Raw genomic sequence first — 18,931 nt, 5'->3', positions numbered from 1 at the left:
CCGCCTGGTGGCGAGAAGTGGCTTCCAGCACAAGGGGAGGCGCGCAACAGGCAGGGTGTAGAGTCGGGGAAACCGAGGACGTTCACTCCAAGGAGTGGCTTGGACAAGCCTGTCTCCCCTGTCCCTTGGGGCCCTAGGTGCACAGACAGCGTGAGGCGTCTGGTCACAGGCACAGGCCACCGTCCCCGTGTCCCAGGCCGCTGTCCCCACGTCCCAGGCCAGGCTCCTACCACAGTGCAGTCAGGGCTGGTTTCTGCCTCCTGCTCCTGCTGCAGGCTCCTCGCCGCGCCCGTCCTGCAGACCAAACCCTCACAGCCCAGCCGCAGCGACGCCGGTGCAAGGGTTGGGGCAGCCCAGGACGGTAGGTTGGTTCTGCGTCTGCTGCCCCCGCGGCGGAGCCACAGGAAGCTCCTGACCCCCGAGCAGACGCAGACACCCCCGGGCTCCGGAACTGCCCACCTGCAGCAGCGGGACCTGGGGGCCGCGGAGGGGCCGGGAGCCTCCCAGCAGCCGGAGCAGCTGTTCTCAGGGCAGGCGCTCACCCCCCGCGGCCCTTCTCACGAGTTCCTGCTGAAATTAGCTTCTCTCCCCGGGAGCTTTTAATCTCCCACAGCTGGGAGGCCAGTCTGGGGGCAGAGCACGGACCAGCCCGCAGAGAACACGCTGGCCTTGAGCAGACGCGAGTTTGTGCCTCTCGTGTCTTTGCGTGGGGGCTGCTTCCAGGAAAACGTCACCTTCGGCCGGGGGTCCCCGTCTTCCCCAACCGACGCCCATTTTCAACAGGGAACCACGAGTCCAAAATTGATCAAGATACGTCTTAGCGGCCCTGCACGGACAGGCTGAGCCCCGACCTGGGTGGGAACCTCGCCCGAGGCTGCTGGCAGGGTGACCTTGGACAGGACCATCTGCCGGGCACCCGTGAAGCCACATTGGGCGGTTAGAAGGGGAACGACGTGATCTCAGGGAACTGTGCCTGCTGGGGGGAGACACGAACCCCGTCATGAAATGCGTCTTCTGAGCCCCTCGAGGTGGCCGGGCCGACCGTGCTGGAATCACGCAGGGCCGTGGGCCTTCCCACCACCGCTCAGAAACGTTGCCTGTGTCGATTTGTGTCAGCACAGACAAGCCGTCTAATTTAATTTTAAAATGACTATTGGGCGCCTAAAAGAGCAAGAAGAAATAACAAACAAGGCTTCCATCTCTTTGTCCCAAGCAGTTAACTGTGTGACTTACCAAGATCCTCAGCGTAATTAACTGCGTCTGGAAGCAGCTCAGCTGCTGAGCCTCTGAGCCACCCCCCCACCCCGGGACCCTGGTGCGTGAAGGTGCAGCTTTCCTGGGGCACGAGGGGCTCCCTGGGCCGGGGGCTCGGGGGGCCCTGCCTGCAGGACGCAGCCTTGGTCATGCTGTCCTCTGCGTCCTCAGGTCCCCGAGCTGGGACAGAGCTACCTCCTGCTCCTCTGACACCCAGTGCACGCCAGGGTGGCCCAGCCGAGCCCCGAGGGGCCGCCTGTGGCCCAGACACGTGCGAGATGCAGCCGGGCGCTCTGAACTCCTCTTAGCTTTGGGGACCCTTCCTCTGAGTGGCGGAAACTCGTCGAGACCAGCCAGCTGTGCCACCCTGCCGGCCACAGCCCAGCGCTGACCACAGGACGTACGGGACAGTTTCAGCAGCGCTGCCGGGCGGCTGTGAGCTGCAACAGCAGCGGGGTGTCACTCTCTCTCTCCATTCTCGGGTGTTTGGGGAACTCTTGGGGCCAAATCACCCCCTGGGCTTCTCAGGCAATTTTTCTGGAACAGGGTCAGGTCTCGAGAGGTGTGAACCCACTTACGTGGAGGTGAAGACGGACGGAAGTAACTGGAAAACCAAGACGGCTCCCTGAGCACAGCTTAGGACGCCAGGTTTTGTTACCTGTCGGCTGTCGAGGACAAAGAGCTTCAGGTCCCCAGCGTGTGACGGCACCTGCGCCCGGCCCCGCCACAGACCGGCCGCCTCCGAACAGCCCGCCAGGGAACTCCTCCCACCCCCGAGTCCTCGCGCTGGGCGGGGCGGGCGGCGGCAGGCGGTGAGGCAGAGGGGCCCGGGTGCTTTCCGAGCCGGGGAGCCCACCACCGCCCCCAGAGGACGGGAGGCAGATCCGGTTTTGAGAAGTAATTTTCTAGGTGTCAGGTTTTCTGTGAGCTCCCGTGTGGGCTGCAGACCAGCGACTCTGGCCTGACCGTCGGTTTGCCTGACGAATCATGACACGGGCGCGTTTTGTAGGTTTGAGCCTGGGACATTTTCTGTTTTAAACTCCGGGCAGCGCATGTCACACGCTGACGGATTCCACCAATCCCAGCTTCACCCGGCAGCCTCCGACGCTCGCGCACCCACGGGGCTGGTCCGCAGCCGAGACCGACTTGGGGGCTCGCTCACGGCCGCGTTTAGCTTCCATCATCCTGCTAAACTTGCCACGTCCTGGACTAGAAAGGGCTTTTTTGAGACTGGGTTTGGGGCTGGTCAAATTCTCTGCTGAGAAGGGGGACACTGGGACCCTTCAGACTCCCTGTAGCAGCGAGGACGGGGACGGGGAGCCCCATGGGGAGGAGGTGGGGAGAGGGGCTTGCGGTGGGCGCCCACCCATCCCCCGCCATGGCGATGCAGCCACTGTCCTCCCTCCCAGGCACGCGGGGCCTGTGCTGCGACTCGGCACCTGGGAGTTTGGGTTCTGCCGGCCTGGAGAGCGCGACAGCTGGTCTCGCCGATCCCGGGAAAGCTTCTGTCCAGGACCCGGGAGCCCGGGCACCACTAGGAAATGACATGTCCTCTCCCGGCTGGGGGGAGGCCTGTGGCTGTGGCTGTTGGCCGAGACAGGGGTGGGGGGGTCAGGTGAGGTCCGCAGGCCCTGCTGGCCGACCCGTTGGCAGGACGTCCTGCGGTTTGCTCTCCAGGTCACTCCCTGAGGATGGGGCACTTGGACGCCCCCCGGGGCCCAGAGCCCCTGCCCCAGTGCACTGGCAGGGAGGGTCGGCCGCCCGCCTGGCGAGGAAAGGGCTGGTTGGTTTGGTTTTGGGGAGCTTGGCGCCTCTTCTGCCCGGGGAGCCGAGCCGGCTCCGGGGTCCCGTGCCGTGGCAACAGCAGAAGCCGCCCAGCTTCGGGCAGGAGGCAGGACTGAGCGGCTGGTGCCCGACCGCTGGGCGCTGCCCTCGCAGGCGCAAAGGACAGGAAGCGGCTCCTGTCGGCCGCGCTCCCGTGACCCGTGTTGGACCCACAACAGCCACTGGCCCAGACGTGGGGTCTGGCAGGTCTCAGCCTGGGGGCCGAGGCCAGCGCCTCCCCACCCCCGCTGAGTCAGGACACCCCGCCACCAGGGCCAGCACTGCAGCCTCTCGGGACGCGCAGGGGGGCCTGCGGCGCGTGGCCAGTGGCCTTCAGTGTCGGGGGCTGAGAACAGAGCGAGGATGGCCGTGTCCCGCACAGGGGGCCAACTTTGGCCAATATCCCTTCTACTCTCCTTCCTTTTCATGTGGAAACCCTGGATTTCAGCTGACGTACAGCTGCCCAGTGAAAGGCCACGGTTCCCAGCCTCCTTTGCAGCCCAGCTGCGTGACGCCAAGTTCTGACCCAGCGATGTGGACAGCACCGTGGCCGCTGCCCCCCAGCCTGGTGGCCGGGACACGGCGAGGCCACCCTCCAGACCACGGGAGCCGGGACACATCCCGGGGAGGCTGTCGGCGCACGACTTCCTGAAAGGCCAGAGGTAAACGCCTGCAGCTCTGGGCGCCACACGGCACCTCTGGGCTCTGCCCACGGCCCCAAAGCAGCAGCCACGGACAAAGCACGAGCCAGTGGGCGTGGCCGTGTGCCGATAAAACTTTATTTATAGAAACAGGAGGGGGCCGGGGTCGTGGTTCGCTGACTCCTGCCGCGGAGGATGGCGGAGCAACAGAGGAAAGGCGCCTGGACCCTTGGGCCGGACAGCAGGACAGGGCCCAGCCCCACATCTGCTGGCGCCGCGCCCGGGCGGACAGACACAGCGTCTCTGCCGTCGAATCTGCTCTTTATTTGGCGTCTGTTGATGCGGTAAGTCTCCTAACACGCGTGGGCTTTGTCTTTGGGACGCCGAGGCTGTGGAGGTCTCCGCAGCCCCTCAGCAGCCCCCGGGCTGCGCCTGGACGTCCGACTTGGCTCACGACCAGAGGCTGAGCGGCGGCCGGGCCCCGGGGAGGCGGCGGCTCTGTGGGAGGACGGGAGCTCGGCTGGCGGGAGACGCCGGCGCTGGGCCTGGCGCGGGCGGGGTGGCCCCGCGGGTGTATGCAGGGGCTGTAGCACATGCAGAAGACGTGGCCGCCCGGGAGCCTGGACAGGAGGTACCATAGACAAGGCACGTGTTTCGGAGTCGGCGCCCGCTGTCCTCAGACGCCCCCTCGGCAGAGCCGCCTGTCCGGGGGGGTGGCGCGAGCCGGGCCGCAGACCTCGAGATGCGCAGGGCGTGGCTCAGGGCTCTCGGGGGTCCGGGCGGAGGAGCCAGCGGGTGCCGGCCCGGCCCCCTCAGTCCGCGAGGGTCGGCCTGACGGGGGCCGGGCCGGGGCCGTCAGTGCCGCCCGGGCTTGATCCAGTTTCTGATCATCCACTTCTGCCCCGAGCACCTCTGCACCACCAGCCGCAGCCCGAAGTTGGCGTCCTTGGACATCTCCACCTCCAGGCAGCGGCCCGTGTCCCGGCTCACGATGGGGCCGCTCTGTGGGTGAGGGAAACTGAGTCAGCTTGGGAGCCCGGGGTCCCTTCCTGCAGAGGCATCCCCGAAAGTGAGGGTGATGCCAGGCCCCAGCCCCGAAGGCTCAGGGTCCATCCAGGGCCCCTGTTGTCCTCCCAGTCCCATCTCTGTCCTGTGTCCACCCCTCCAGCCTGCCCTGCCCGCTGGGGTCCAAATAGGCGCCAGGAAGACAAACTCCAGCCGCCCAGACAGGCCTTTTCCCCCAAGGTACCTCCCTCAGGTCCCTCGTCACCTCTGCAGCCCCCTGGCCCTGGCCTGGTGTCCCCAGGAGGCAGATCGGCAGGTTCTCGCTCTGGCCCTGCCCAGCCCGGCCACTCGGGCACGTCCGGCCCCCACGGTCCTGGCAGACAGTGGCGGCAGGTCCTCCCCGCGGCCTCTCCGGTACCCGGAAGCCCCGAACCCCATTGCCGAGGGCCCCACTGCCCTGCCCACAGCGGGTGACGGTCCAGGCCTGTGCGGGGCCCCAGGAGGGAAGGAGGGGCTGGGGGGGCGGGGTCAGCTCCTGGAAGAGGCCCCGGGTCGGGGGCTGGTGGGGCCTGGTCAGGGTGGGACTTGATCGTTCACTGGGCAGCAGACCACCAAGGGGCCTTGCGTAGAGGGGTCCCACGGGCAGGAGGTTTCCGGAAAACCCATCCCGCTGCGAGTCCAGAGCTGTAGGGGTCGGGCTCTGTGTCCCCAAAGGCTGTCCACACCCTGACGCCCCAACCTGTTCCTCCGAGGAGGAACCGCTGCTCCCGCCGAGGGCGCTGGGACTGAGGGGCGGGAAGCCCAGAGGCGCAGCCCAGGCGGATGAGGGTCAGGTGGGGCTCTGGGGGGCTGAGCGGGGTGTGGGGGGCTGGGCAGTCAGGGCCGATTTCAGCCAAGCTCCGAGGGTCTCCCGGCTTCCCACTTCCCCGGCAGCCGAGGTCAAAGGTGTATCCCACCCACCATCTTAGTCCTCCTCCCTCTCCCCTGGGGTCCGGGAGCCTGGAAGGCTGAGGAGGAAGGGGCTGGAGTCAGGGGCAGTGGAGGCTGGAAGAGGCAGCCGCAGGGTGACCAGGATGACAGGCTCCGCCCCTCTTTAGCTGTGTGACCCTGGGCCAGTCACCTACCCTCTCTGAGCGGAGCACGGGGACTCGTGGAGGAGCCGCTGACCCAGGGCCCTGCCCTCTGCCCTGGACCCCCCCACCCCGCCTGACTCCCAGCTGTCAGGCCAGCCCAGGTGGAGCTGCCTGGGGGTCTCGGCCGCCCGCTGACCTGGGTGAAGTCCCACAGCCGCTGCGTGGGCCGGGCCACGTCCTCGCACTTCTTCAGGGTGGGCGTGCGGCCCCTGCCGTCATCCACCAGACACTTGGAGTCGGGCAGGAAGGCCGTGGAGCCCAGGGGCCCCAGCTGCAGGAGGCCGTGGGCGCTGTACCGCACCAGCTGGGGACGGGGCAAGAGAGCCGTGAGGGCGGCGTCCAGGCCGGCCCTCCTGCCCGGGTCTCCCCGCCGCCCCTGGCGAGCGCCGAGGGCCACAGACAGGCCACGCGGCGGCACACAGGGCCTCGAGTGGCTGCGCTGGCGCCTCCCGCCCTGGGGACGCCGTGGGGGGCAGGAGAGGGTGGCCAGGCAGGGCCAGGCCTGGGGGCTGCGCTTGGCGGCCCTGAATGGAGGAGGGGACCCCGCCCGGGCCCGGGACGCCAGTCCGGTCACCACTCAGCGTCTGCAAGGTGGAGCTGTGGGGGCTCCCGTTATGCTGCCCTGGGGGGCAGGGAGGTCCCAAGCCACTCCCAGCCCCGAGCTGGGCCACGGTGGCATCAGGACGTCAGTCCCGCAGCTGCCGCTCTCACCTGGGAGGACATCCCGTGGCAGGGGTACAGGATGGCTTGGTCGTCGTCCTCCGCTCCCTGGTCCAGGCAGTAGCCGCTGGCTTTGCTGTTTCTCACCTGCAGCCCAAGGTGACAGGAGAACCCCGGGGTCACAAAGGGTCCCTCGGCCGAGGCAAGGCCCCGGGGAGCTGTCTGCGCCCTGCACACGGCCCAGCTCTGTGAACGTGCGGGTGTGTCTACGCACACACGTCTCTGCGTCTACTTGCGTGTATTGTGCATGCTCACACACTGGCGTGTGCCCCGGCACCTGCGAATGTGCCTGCGCCCTGGTGTCCAGGTGTCCGAGAGCTACACCTGCGCACAGGTGAGGGAGCGGGGAGTCGGCGGGGGGCGGAAAGCCCACCTGGCGTGGGCGGGGCCCATGGCGGGGCCGGTACCTCTCCGTAGGTGAGGGTGTCGTTGTAGACCCTCATCTCCGGGTACACGTTCTCCAGGTACCACTTGAAGCTGCGACACTTCAGCCTCTGGCGCAGAGCCAGCCTCTCAGACACGTCCCCGAAGTCCACGCCCGGGTTCTGCGGGGCCGGGGCAGGCAGGTGAGCATCACACACCCCGGACTCCGGTCTCTGCCCCACGAGTGGCTCCGAGTGCCCTCCCTCCGCCCCTGCCCAGGACGGCCGCACCCCCAGGGATTTGGGGTGCTGCCCTCATCCCCGCCCAGCACTTCAGGAGGTCCCTGACAGGCGACTGCGGGGCCCTGGAACCTAGGAGTGTCCCTGTCCTCCTGGCCTGGGGCCACGCGGTATCTGCTTGACCTCTGCAGGGCTGGAGACTGAGGCCAGCCACGCCCAAGGCTGGAGCCCTGAAGGCCCGAGTCCAGCTGGAGGACGCTGGTCCCAGACACCACCTAAGGGTGACAGATGTGGACGGTGGTTCTCGCATGCTGGTGAGCCCGGAGGCCAAGGGAGGGCACAGGTGGCCGGGCCCACCCCAAGGTCCTGACGCAGCAGGAGCTGGGCGGGGCCTAGAATCTGCGTTCCCACCCTCTCCTGGGTGACGGTGACAGTGGTGGTGTCAGCCCGGAGCCCCCACTCTGAGAACCAGTGCTGTGGACTTCGGCACCTGCCCGGGGGCCTCACGAGGACAGGGCTGTGCCCCGGGAGAGCAGGGAGCTGGGGCTCGGCGGAGGGGTGTGTGGGGCCGGGTGGGGCCTCGCGGACAGGCACCTGCCCACGGCTTGAGTGGGGCGGACACCCAGGTGGCCGTGGTGTGACGGTGCCGTGAGGCCAGGACCGGGCGGGGCCCTCGCTGGCCCGTAACCGTGGCAGCTCCAGCCTCAGGAAACGTCTCCACCGCAAAGGGCCGGGCCAGCGCGTCGGCCGGGCCAGCGTGAAGGGACCCCTTTCCCGACGGGCCCTGCCCGTGGTGGCCCTCGAGCTGGCCTGGCCCCGACTCCCACACCGGGGGCCACGGGCGGCCCGAGCCCTCCCCAGCCCTGCCCGGCGCCCGCTTACGGTCATGGGGATGTTCCAGGCCATGTACACGTGGGACTTGAAGTCGTCCATCCACACCTCGGCCGCCCGCAGCGCGTTGCGCTTGGCGTAGTAGTCGATGTCGCTGTTGTAGGGCTTCCTGGTGCGCTCGATGTGCGCCACTCGGGAGCACGGGAGCACCTCCATGCTGCCGCCGCACTGCCACACCTGCGGGAGGGCCGGGCGTGGCCAGGCGCCAGGGCCCGCGGGGGCTCCGCTGCCCGGCCCTCCCCACGAGGGGACCCCGGGCCCGACCCCAGTGAACCCCCGTCCCGGGACCCCAGGGCACCCGCGCCGCCTGGCGGGCCCCGGGCCTTTGCCCCCGATGGCTGGGTTTCAGGGAAGGTGGGTTGCGTCCACCAAAGCCCGGCGCACGGAGGCCTCCTCTGTGGGGCTTTTCAGACCAAATTTGATTCCTCTCGCACGTAACGTGATTCCACCCACCCAACACTGAATCAGTTCCGCTTTCTGTGGTCCCCGCCTGCCCCGAGCTTGTTCTGAGCGGGGCCCCCCGGCCGCTCCCCGGCACCCAGCTTCCAGCGTCCGTGGTGAACATGTGCTCCAGGGATGCACGAGAGCCCGGCACCCGTCTCACCCCTCTGTGGGTGGCGCTCCCAGGGCCCCGCACTGTGTGAACCCCGACTCGTAGGAGGGGTGTATTTTGCTGACCCTGCCCCGCTGGCTCCGCCCGGGGCGTGGGTGGTGCCCGCCTTGGTGTCTCCAGACGGCGGCCGGACGAGCGGGGCACCAGCCCCCGGAATGGGGTAGGAGGCTGCCTTGGACCCGTCCCCTCGCTGGGCAAGCGTCTACTCCGACCCCCTGAACGATGGGAAGGACCCCGCGCCCCCAGTTCCTCTGAGCGCTGCGTCCCTGTGCCCGGGCCGTTCTCGGCCAAGCTGGAGTTAATGACCTTGGAATTTTTCATGTACTTTAATACCAGGGACCGATACGTGATCTGACGGCAGAACTTCGCCCGCTTGTTCCCCTGGAAACACCCTCACGCCACAGGGAAAGCTGAGAGGCTCTACGGTCATGGCTCTGCGGGAAAGCGTTTAACCCTCCGTAAATTTCAGGTAAATATTGGCAATAACTTCTCCGCTCTGACGGCCAGAGGGGACAAACGTCCGGCGTCTGAGGACCAGGGCGCAGAGTGAAATCCGCCCACAGGAGCCGACGCACACGGTCCAGCTCCCAGGGTCTCGGGGGCAACGTCCCAGGCCCTCCCCTCTGCCCAGCCCCGAGGAACACCAGGTGAGGGACCTCGGAGCCTGGCACCATCCTCTCCGCCCAGAGCGATTGAGGCTGACAGGGCAGGGTCTGGGGTCACCCTTTGGTGATCGGGAGGGGGACACTATCGCCCCACCCCACGGTCACATGATCTGCAGTCATGGACCGAGAGGACGGGCCGTGCTGACCTCGGGAGACCTTGGTCACATCCACTCTGTGTGTGGTACCAGCCACCAGAGCAAGAACAAGCCCGGGATGGCCGCTGGGGGGCGAGAGACGCCACGGAGCAGCCACGAGCCGCCCCGCTGAGCCCCGCCCGCGTGCCCCAGCCCAGCCGACCCCGTGGGCCTGCGGCCCGACTGCCCGTGGCCAGCCCGGCTGAGGACAGGCCGCCTGCTCGGCACAGGACACACCCCAACCCGCAGAACCGGGGCCAAGTAACAGGCGTCTTAAGCCACTGCGTTCTAGAGCCGTCTGTGACGCAGCCAATGGCCGACTGATGCAGCCACCTCAGCAGGCGCGACGGCCCACGACCTGGCTCTTGCGGCCGCCTTGCGTGTAGCAGACACCGGGAAAGCTGAGTTGACGCCAGTCACTGCCCCAGCCTCCCCGCTTGCCCGACAGGGCAGGTGGTGCCACCATCTAGGGTGACGACCAGCAGCACCTCCACTGCCTCTGGAGCTGCGATGGGTGTGGCCACCCCAGGACAGACGTCAGGATGGGACGTCCCGGGCCTCACGGGCAGGGTGGGAGTCCAGGCAAGACCTGGGTGACGGGTGGTCTAACACGGAGGAGCCAGAGGGGGGAGACCAGCTGCCCCTCCCTCCCCCGCACGATCCCCTGGGGTCCCTGTCTGCAGGCCCCCGGCCGGGGGTCCCAGCGAGAGGAGAGGAGCCCCCTGCTGTCTGCGGGAGTCGCGTCACACCACTCTCCTGCGGGTCGAGGACGGAGCTGGACACTCAACTCACTCACGCTCATCCACAAATCCCTGGCCCCCCAGCCTCCCGCAGCAAGAGGCGGCCGTGGGTGGAGTCTGGCCAATGAGGAGTCTCAGAATGGGGTTTTCGAGAAAGCGGTGGCTTATCCTGATTTTGCAAAAAGAACAGACACAGCTGGCAGCGCCTTTTGCCCCTTTTCCATTCTGTCTGTTAGGAATGTGGGTGAGAGATCTGGAGGCGTGGCAGCCATCCTGTGACCATGAGGCGACAGCCGTGTATGTCAAAGTCTGCATAGTGAGGACGGCAGAGGGAAAGTCAGAAAGAGCTGGAGTGCCCACGGGTGCCATGGAGGTGCCCCACCCGCTCTGTGCTTCACGGGACACATAAGTCTCCGCCAGCTTATGCCTCAGGTAATGAGGTTTTCTGTTAGACTCCTACCCAATGAAGCTGGACCAGGGCCGGGGTGGCAGCTGGATGAAAAGGAACCCGGCAGTCCTCTGTCAGGGCAGGTGAGGGATTAACCTGTCCTCACTGCAGATGACAATAACTGAGGCACAGACGGGCCGGGTGCGGCCTGGCCTCGCACAGCTGGTTTGCGCTGGGGCCGGGAGCCCCACCAGTGGTGCTGAGCCCTGAGGCTGCTGCTTCACCGGGAGCCGTGGAGGTGTCACCGAGCGCAGTCACACGCTCCAGTCACACCCACGCTGTGTCTTAACTGCTAATTATCTCGATCAATTTGGTAAATTGCCACCCAAACAGAAACAGCAAGCGCTTAGCGGAGGAGGAGCAGGTGTGGCCTTCTGGTGCCGCTCGGGGGGGAAGGCGCTCGGGGAGCAGGGGGACCCCGCCCGGTCCCAGCCCCTGCTCCTCTGACTCCCCGTCCCGTCCCTGCCCGTTCTTGAAAGGAGGAATTCGGAAGTGGCAGCATCTCCTGCCCTGCAGGTAAGACCTGGTCCTCCCGAATTCCGAAATAATCGCCTGTCAGGACGGTGCCAGTGAATGGCCCATTCCCTGGGAAGAGGGTGAGAATGCTGCTCCCGGCAGCCCGGACCCCGGCGCTGCCAGTCTGCTGACAGGTGCCTCGACGGTGGCCCTGTGTGCTGGGACTGAGCCTCTGCCTCCCTCGGCCTGTGGCGGGGATAGCGGCACACGGGAGCCCCAACTGCGCCCAGGGGAGCACCTTCCCCAGGCAGAGGGAGCACCTTCCCCAGGCAGAGGGAGCACTTTCCCCAGGCAGGGTGGAGCACCTTCCCCAGGCAGGGGGAGCACTTTCCCCAGGCAGAGGGAGCACCTTCCCCAGGCAGAGGGAGCACTTTCCCCAGGCAGGGTGGAGCACCTTCCCCAGGCAGGGGGAGCACTTTCCCCAGGCAGAGGGAGCACTTTCCCCAGGCAGAGGGAGCACTTTCCCCGCACAGGGGGGAGCACCTTCCCCAGGCAGAGGGAGCACCTTCTCCGTGAAGGGGAGCACCTTCCCCAGGCAGGGTGGAGCACCTTCCCCAGGCAGAGGGAGCACTTTCCCCGCGCAGGGGAGCACCTTCTCCAAGCAGGGTGGACCACCGTCCGCACAGAGCCTCGGAGGAGCTTTTACTCAGAGGGAAGCTGCCAACTCTCGCCCGCCCGTTTTTCCTGCCCACAGTGATCAGAGTGACACTTTCCTGGCGTGCCCCTGCTATTAAAAAGCCAGCACTTCCTGCGGAAGGCGCGGAGAGTGGAAAACAATCACCGGCCCTGCGGCTTCGCCTCCCATCTGCAGGGTGCCCGCACGACTGTGTCTCTCCATCATTTTTATGGAGCAGCTTCCTGGACTCCGCGTCCATCTCATTCTGCCGCACGTCCTCCCAGAGGCAAGGAGCGTGGGGACCCCCTCGCCGGCCGGCCACTCATTTGCCATCTGTCTCACGGCAGAGCTGGGGGGCTCCAGGTTTGTGGCACAGCCCAGGTCTCCCTGACGCTGTGCTCAGCGTCCCGGTGGGGAAGCTGCAGGCGTCGGGAGGACGCTCCCCGGGGTGTGCCCCGCCGGGCCGGGCTCCGCCCCACAGCCTGGGGCCACCGTCCTCCTGGGCTGCCGGCTGGCCCTGGGCACCGGGCAGACCTCCGGCCGCCCACACTTCTCGTCCTCCCTCCTGACGGCTCCTCCAGGCGCGTTCTCTCTCCACGCTGGGCCGTCCACCCCCAACCCCTGACCCCCAACCCCCGACCCCACCAGGCTTCAGACAAGCAGGGTTGGCCTCACACCCCAGAGCCCCCAGGGTTTGGAAACCAGCCTCACGCCTGCTCACCTGCCCTGCCCGTTCCCGTGGAAACCACAGCAGGCCCTTCCACCTCCCTCCCGCAGACCCCCAATCCCCGTGCGGCCCGTGCGCCTCCTCTGGGCGCCGCCAACGACAAACCATCTTGTTAACGGTGTCGGATCTGCCGGCCTCCTGGTAACAGATGGGGGGCGGTGCCACCCTGAGGGGGGGGCAGGGGGGGGCAGGGTGGGCGGTGCCACCCCAGGCCCTGCTCAGCTTCTGACCTCGCGGAGCAGGGCCGCCTGTCACTTATTCCTGGTGGGGAGAAGACCATCCGTGGGCACAGGCCGAGTGTGACGCTGGAGCCCCCCGAGCACGTTCTGCTGGGCTGAGTGGCTGTCGGGACCTCACCACCGCTCTCCCGTCCGCCGCTTAAGAGGCCTCTGGGAGGAAAAGCTGCGCAAATGCCCTCGGCTCTCCAGACACCGAGTCAGATGCGGCGTCCGGCAGCTTCTCAACGCTTTGCCGGAACAGGAGTAAAATCAGGTTTCGTCCGTGACCACCCGGGAGCCCCAGCGCTGCTGTGGCGGGTTTGCAGGTGGCTCAGCGGAGTCGCTCGGCGGCAGGAAGGACAACTCGGGGGCAACTTGGTCTGTGACTGGTAGGTTCAGGTGTGTGACCAAGTGTGAATTTCCTTTTGAGTGTTGTGACCCACTGAATATGATAAAAGCTGGTTTTCACCTTAAAAATAATGAGGATATCTGGGAGGCCAAGGCAGGAGGATCGCTCAAGGTCAGGAGTTCGAGACCAGCCTGAGCAAGACCAAGACCCCATCTCTACTAAAGATAGAAAGAAATTAGCTGGACAACTAAAAAAATATATATAGAAAAATTAGGTGGGCATGGTGGCACATGCCTGTAGTCCCAGCTACGCAGGAGGCTGAGGCAGAAGGATTGCTTAACCTCAGGAGTTTGAGGTTGCTGTGAGCCAGGCTGACGCCACGGCACTCTAGCCCAGACAACAGAGTGAGACTCTGTCTCCAAAAAAAAGAATAATAATAATAATGAGGATAGGAGTTCGCCTCTCAATTTGATAACATTTACTCAAGCCTGCCTGTCCCTCTTTTGTCTTCATAATAAGCCATGGATACAATAACCAGTCAAATTACTTACCCACCTATCCTCTCATCCATCCACCCACCCACCCACCCCTCCATCCATCCACCCACCATCCACCCATCCACCATCCATGCACCTACCATCCATCCACCCACTATCCATCCACCCACTATCCACCCATCCACCCACTATCCATCCATCCACCCACCCATCCACCATCCATCCATTCATCCAACCACCCACTCATCCATCCAACCACCCACTCATCCATCCGCCCATCCACCAGCCATCCACCCACCATCCACCCACCATCCATCCACCCACCCTCCATCCACTCATCCATACACCCATCCACCATCCATCCACCCACCATCCACCGACCCACCCACCCACCCCTCCATCCATCCACCCACCATCCACCCATCCACCATCCATGCACCTACCATCCATCCACCCACCCACCATCCATCCACCCACTATCCATCCATCCACCCACCATCCATCCATCCATCCACCCACTATCCATCCATCCATCCACCCATCCACCATCCATCCATTCATCCATCTACCCATCCATCCATCCCTCCACCCATCCAACCACCCACTCATCCATCCACCCACCCACCCATCCATCCGCCCATCCACCAGCCATCCACCCACCATCCATCCACCATCCATCCACCCACCCTCCATCCACTCATCCATCCACCCATCTGCATCCGTCCACACAGAAGCGCGACTCTCTCCGGGCACCACGTGAAGCTGTCCTATGGAGATGAGGACATGGCATTGAGAGGCCAAGCAGCCGGGTGTTCCTAGCCAGGCCTCCAGGCAGAGGCTGCTGCACCAGAGGCCGGCTGGGGCTGGCAGCAGCCCGGGCATCCTGCCCACAGGTGGTCACCGGGCACAGACGCACGAGGTGCTGTCAGCACCTGCCCTTCGGCAGCACAGGGTCCCCTTTAACAAAATCCTGGGCTCTGTGTTCGCTCTGGAGAACTCCGTGTGCATCAGCTTTCGAGGTTTCGCGCTGAACCTGAGTTTTAAAGATTTACCATCTGCTCAGTGACCCCTCCCCAAGCCCAGGCCCGGCGTCAGGAAACAATAATTCCTCCCGTGCAGCCGCAGGCCGGCGCCTCCCTGCCACACAGGCTCCTGCTCTGCAGGAACCGTCCGTCTCCGGGGCAGAACTTGCTGGATTTAGTGTTGGAAAAGGCAAATCCCATCTCCCAGGGCTCAGGGGCTCAAGCCATCAATTTTTGACAAGAAGCCGTCTCTTCCTGGGCGATCGAGCCCGTACACCAGGCTGCAGAAACCGCCGTCTCCGCGCTCCCGTTCCCACGCCGACTGCAGAAACTTCCGGGCGGGACCTTTGCTCCAAATCTCTCCTGTCTGCACTAAGCACTTTGAACATCTCAGACAAACGAAAACAGAGAGATAGTTTTTTCCTTCTGAGCAAGTGGTTCTCAAAGTGTGGTCCCCGAACCAGCAGCGCCGGTGCCCCCTGGCACCCCTGAGACACGCACTCCTCAGACCCGCGGAGTCGGAAGCCGGGCTGGGTCCCGCGGCCTGCGCTCCCACCAGCCCTCGGTTCCATGTGAGCACAGCGGGCTCAGCCCTGAGACTCCTCACTGCCTGTCACTCGACGTCACCATCTGCTCCGTCCCTCGAGCGGCAGAGCCCCGTCCGGCTGCCGCTTCAGGGACGTGCTTCTGTCCCCAGATGGAGACGAAGCTACAGTTACGCGAGGTCTGCGTGGACCCAGGGCCTGCAGCTGATGGACACCCAGGAGGACAACTAGTCAACCTCGTGGATGTGGAAACCTGTCCTGTTGTTCCGAACACGGAGACTCGACGGGTGGATTATTTTAAAAGTTAAAAGTATTTACCAGAAAACAAGACAAGACTCTCCATAGCTCAGAAGGAGCAGAAACCGGCCGGAATGAGCAGGCTGAAGCCGTGAGACACTGCCCCGTGGCCGTCGTGGGGGCCCCCGGGGCCGAGTGTGCGGCCGGGGTCCCTGTGTGAGTCCTGGGCTGGGACCAGGCTCCCCGAGTGGGAAGAGAAGCTGGATCCAGCGGCGCCTGATCCCAGCCAGGCTGCAGCCAGAAATAACCCGGGCAGAGCGGCGGCAGCGCCTGGATCAGGCCGACATACGCTGCAAAGTGGAGCCAGGATCTCTCCCCGGGTGGAAACTCAGCCGCTAAGTTCTGAGTCACAGATCCGGGGGTGTGAGGATGAGATAATGTGAAACTTCCTTTCAGGAACGAGTGGTCGTGAAGATACAGCTCCCATGCAAGATGAGCTCTTAGAACGGTGACAGAGCGCCCAGGGACATCCCCCTCCCGGAGAGGCAGCCAATACAGCCAACAAAATGGGTGAGTTTAAACCCAAGCAAACAGAAAAAAAGAGTACGTTAAGAAGGGACTTAAGACAACTGTTAGAATCTTAAAGACATAAAGGAATGAGAGAAAAGCATTCGTTAAAAAGAACATGAGTTTATGAATCAAAACAGTTATTAAAAAAAGCAATCAGATATGAAAACTACCAATGGAAGAAGACCTCATAAATATAAAAGATAGTCATTAAAATGAAAAACCAGAGCTAAATAAGTGGCCTAAATAGCTGTCTGGACGTGGCTGAAGAGAGAATTGTTCATTGGAATATAGAACCGGGGAAATTACCCGGAACACAGCACAGGGTGATAAGGAGGCGGGAGGTAGGAAAGGGCCATCAGGAAACCTGGAGGACGGGCCGGGAAGCCCCACAGACGTCCGGCACGATTTCTAGGTCAGGCGGGGGGACCATCCCAAGGAACCGAGGACTTTCTGGATTTGTAAGAAGACACAGCCTCCGACTGACAACACAGACCAGGACCCTAGAGGAATAAAGGGAAGAGAATCCACAAACACACCGGGGCTCTGTGACCAGAGGAATTCGGGAGCCCAGAATCCCACGCCACAGCCCGTTCCTGGTGCCACGCTGCCGTGTGACATGGCACAAACTCAACCTGTGCAAATGGAATAGAATCGCGGTAAAATGTTTCCAAAGTCCACAAGAGAGAGCGAAAGCAAAGGAATAGCCAAGAAAATTTAAAACAACCCTGGGGACGTCGTCAAGTGCAAGATGTTGAGCTGTCTGACGAGGCCACGCGCTGGTGGCTAACGGGAAGCTGGAAACAGACAAGCACAGACAGACCAGCGCCCGGCCTGGGACGAGGGGCTGCCCCGTCAGTGTCGGGGGTAGACGGTGAACATCCTAACGAAAGATCATGACCTCACTCATATAAAAATATATATTCTCCAAATGGATTAAAGCTTTCAATGTGAGGAAAGAGCTAGGAAAGTGTCAAAAGGAAAGATACTCAAATGGTCGCAGAGGCTTTCGAACGGGCCTCTGAGGACGGCAGCGAGGGCCTGGCCACGGGCAGACGACAGGGACGCGTGGGAAACACTTCCCATGTGACGAGCCGGCAGCAGAGTCAACACCCCTGCGGGGTGAGAGCTCATAGCGCCAACCAGAAACCAGGAGCCGTGAGAACAAATTGGCAAAGGTTTGAAAACATATGGTCAACAAACGCACGAAATGTGCTCAAGCTCATTAGCGACTGAAGAAATGCAAATGGAGCCCACAAAGACCTTTCCTCTGTGTCTGTCATATTTGCAGAAAGTGACAATTATATTTGATCAGACCCCACGCGCTACAAGGCCTGGGAAACGGCCTCCCTCGTGTACCACTGCTGAGGACAAAACCACACACACACACACATGCCACACACATACACCACACACACATGTACACATGCACACATACAGACATGCACACAATACACATACACACATACACCACACACATACACACGCACCACACACACCACACATACACCACACACATGCACACACCACACACATACACACATACAGACATGCACACAATACACACACCGCACACATATACACACATACAGACATGCACACAATACACACATACACCACACACATACGTACCACACACACCACACACATACACCACACACATGCACACACCACACACATACACACATACAGACATGCACACAATACACACGCCACACACATACACACATATGGAAAACACCTGCGTGTCCCTCTGGTGTCTGATGCCAGGACTCCCTTTCCCGGGAGAGGCGACGGCACTTTCTGCCTCGGCGAGACGGTGTGTCGACAGGACCTCACACAATCCACCCTTGGGAGACGGGAAAATCGCCACCCGGGCCCCAGGTGTGCCGGGCTAGCACGGCCCCTCACTGGGGTGGGGTCTCAGGGTCCGGGACTTGCCTTCAGGGCACGATAGAAGGTTCCCTGTGGCACCTGAGGCGTGAGTTACAGGACAGAGACGGCGGTCCCAGCCCTGCCCTGCAGACGGAGCTCCCAGCTGGACACACTGGATTCCGTCCTGACCTTTATTAACCCTAACGGACGCGCGGGTCCATTTCCCTCTAATGGGCTCCAGCACTGTCCTCATCAGAGGGTGGGCGGCTGGCATTTGTACAATCACAGGAATGTAAATTGGCCCCGCGACCACGGAATTACTGCTCTAATTGGGCCCAATCGATCAGAGAGGCTGTGTCTCCCCACCCCGCCCCCCCGCCGTCTGCCAGGGCAGGCACCGGTGTCTGCGCAGGGGCAGGGGAGGCAGAGCGCAGTGACCGGCCCTGAGTCACAGCATTGCCAGCATGTGGCCCAGGGGACACCTGTGTTCTCTGTAACCAGCCACCGTCCCGCCAGCCACGGTCCTGCCTCAGGGCCTCCGCACTCACTGTTCCCCCTGCCCGGAGCACTTTTCCCCACAGTTTCCAAACCCCCTGCGGTGCCGTCTGGTGGGGGGGGTGTCAGAGCAGACGGGGGCTGGGAAACCCTGCCCTGCCCCCGCCCCGCGGCAGCCACAGCCAGGCCAGGTCCCGTGTCCACCCGGCAGCCCCCAGCTGACCCGTGCCAGGCGCCCAGCACCTCCTGAGCCCTGGGGGGCGCGAGTCCTCAGAGCGAGGCCTGGCCTCCCGCCTGTTCCGCCCAGGCTGCCCTCCCACACCAGCTCCCAGGCGCAGCAGGGACAAACAGCAGGTGCCCATCCCACGCACGGGACAGACAGCTTGAGGTCAGGCCTCTCTGCATGGGCGCTCAGGCCCTCTGTGCTGGAGGACCAGCTTCCCAGAGTCCCCAGCCTGTCACCCCCAGCGGACACTTTGTATGATGCAGAAAATCAGAGATACCGCTGACAGCTGACAGGCTCGTGGGCCTGAGCGGGTCCCTCGCGCTGCACAGGCCCCACCGCCAACCCGCTGCTCTTCCACCCGCTGTTGGCGC

The 18,931-nt window shown here is 63.8% G+C and overlaps 1 protein-coding gene across 1 annotated transcript in view; it reads right to left on the bottom strand.

The window, feature by feature from the left end:
- Nucleotides 1–4,574: 4,574 nt before the first annotated feature.
- The window catches only part of GALNT9 (polypeptide N-acetylgalactosaminyltransferase 9), a 53,667-nt gene continuing 39,310 nt past the window's right edge, over nucleotides 4,575–18,931 (bottom strand). Inside the window, exons 7-11 of the mRNA XM_069497334.1 lie at nucleotides 8,062–8,247; nucleotides 6,985–7,122; nucleotides 6,569–6,664; nucleotides 5,994–6,161; nucleotides 4,575–4,721 (exon numbers count right to left, since the gene is read on the bottom strand). Of these exons, the coding sequence (XP_069353435.1) occupies nucleotides 4,575–4,721; nucleotides 5,994–6,161; nucleotides 6,569–6,664; nucleotides 6,985–7,122; nucleotides 8,062–8,247 (735 nt within the window). The remainder of the gene's footprint in view (nucleotides 4,722–5,993; nucleotides 6,162–6,568; nucleotides 6,665–6,984; nucleotides 7,123–8,061; nucleotides 8,248–18,931) is intronic.

This window comes from Eulemur rufifrons, chromosome 21, assembly GCF_041146395.1.
Source record: "Eulemur rufifrons isolate Redbay chromosome 21, OSU_ERuf_1, whole genome shotgun sequence".
Classification (NCBI taxonomy): Eukaryota; Metazoa; Chordata; class Mammalia; order Primates; family Lemuridae; genus Eulemur; species Eulemur rufifrons.
Note: the sequence above shows the minus strand (reverse complement) of the source record. Positions and strands in the feature narration are given on the sequence as shown.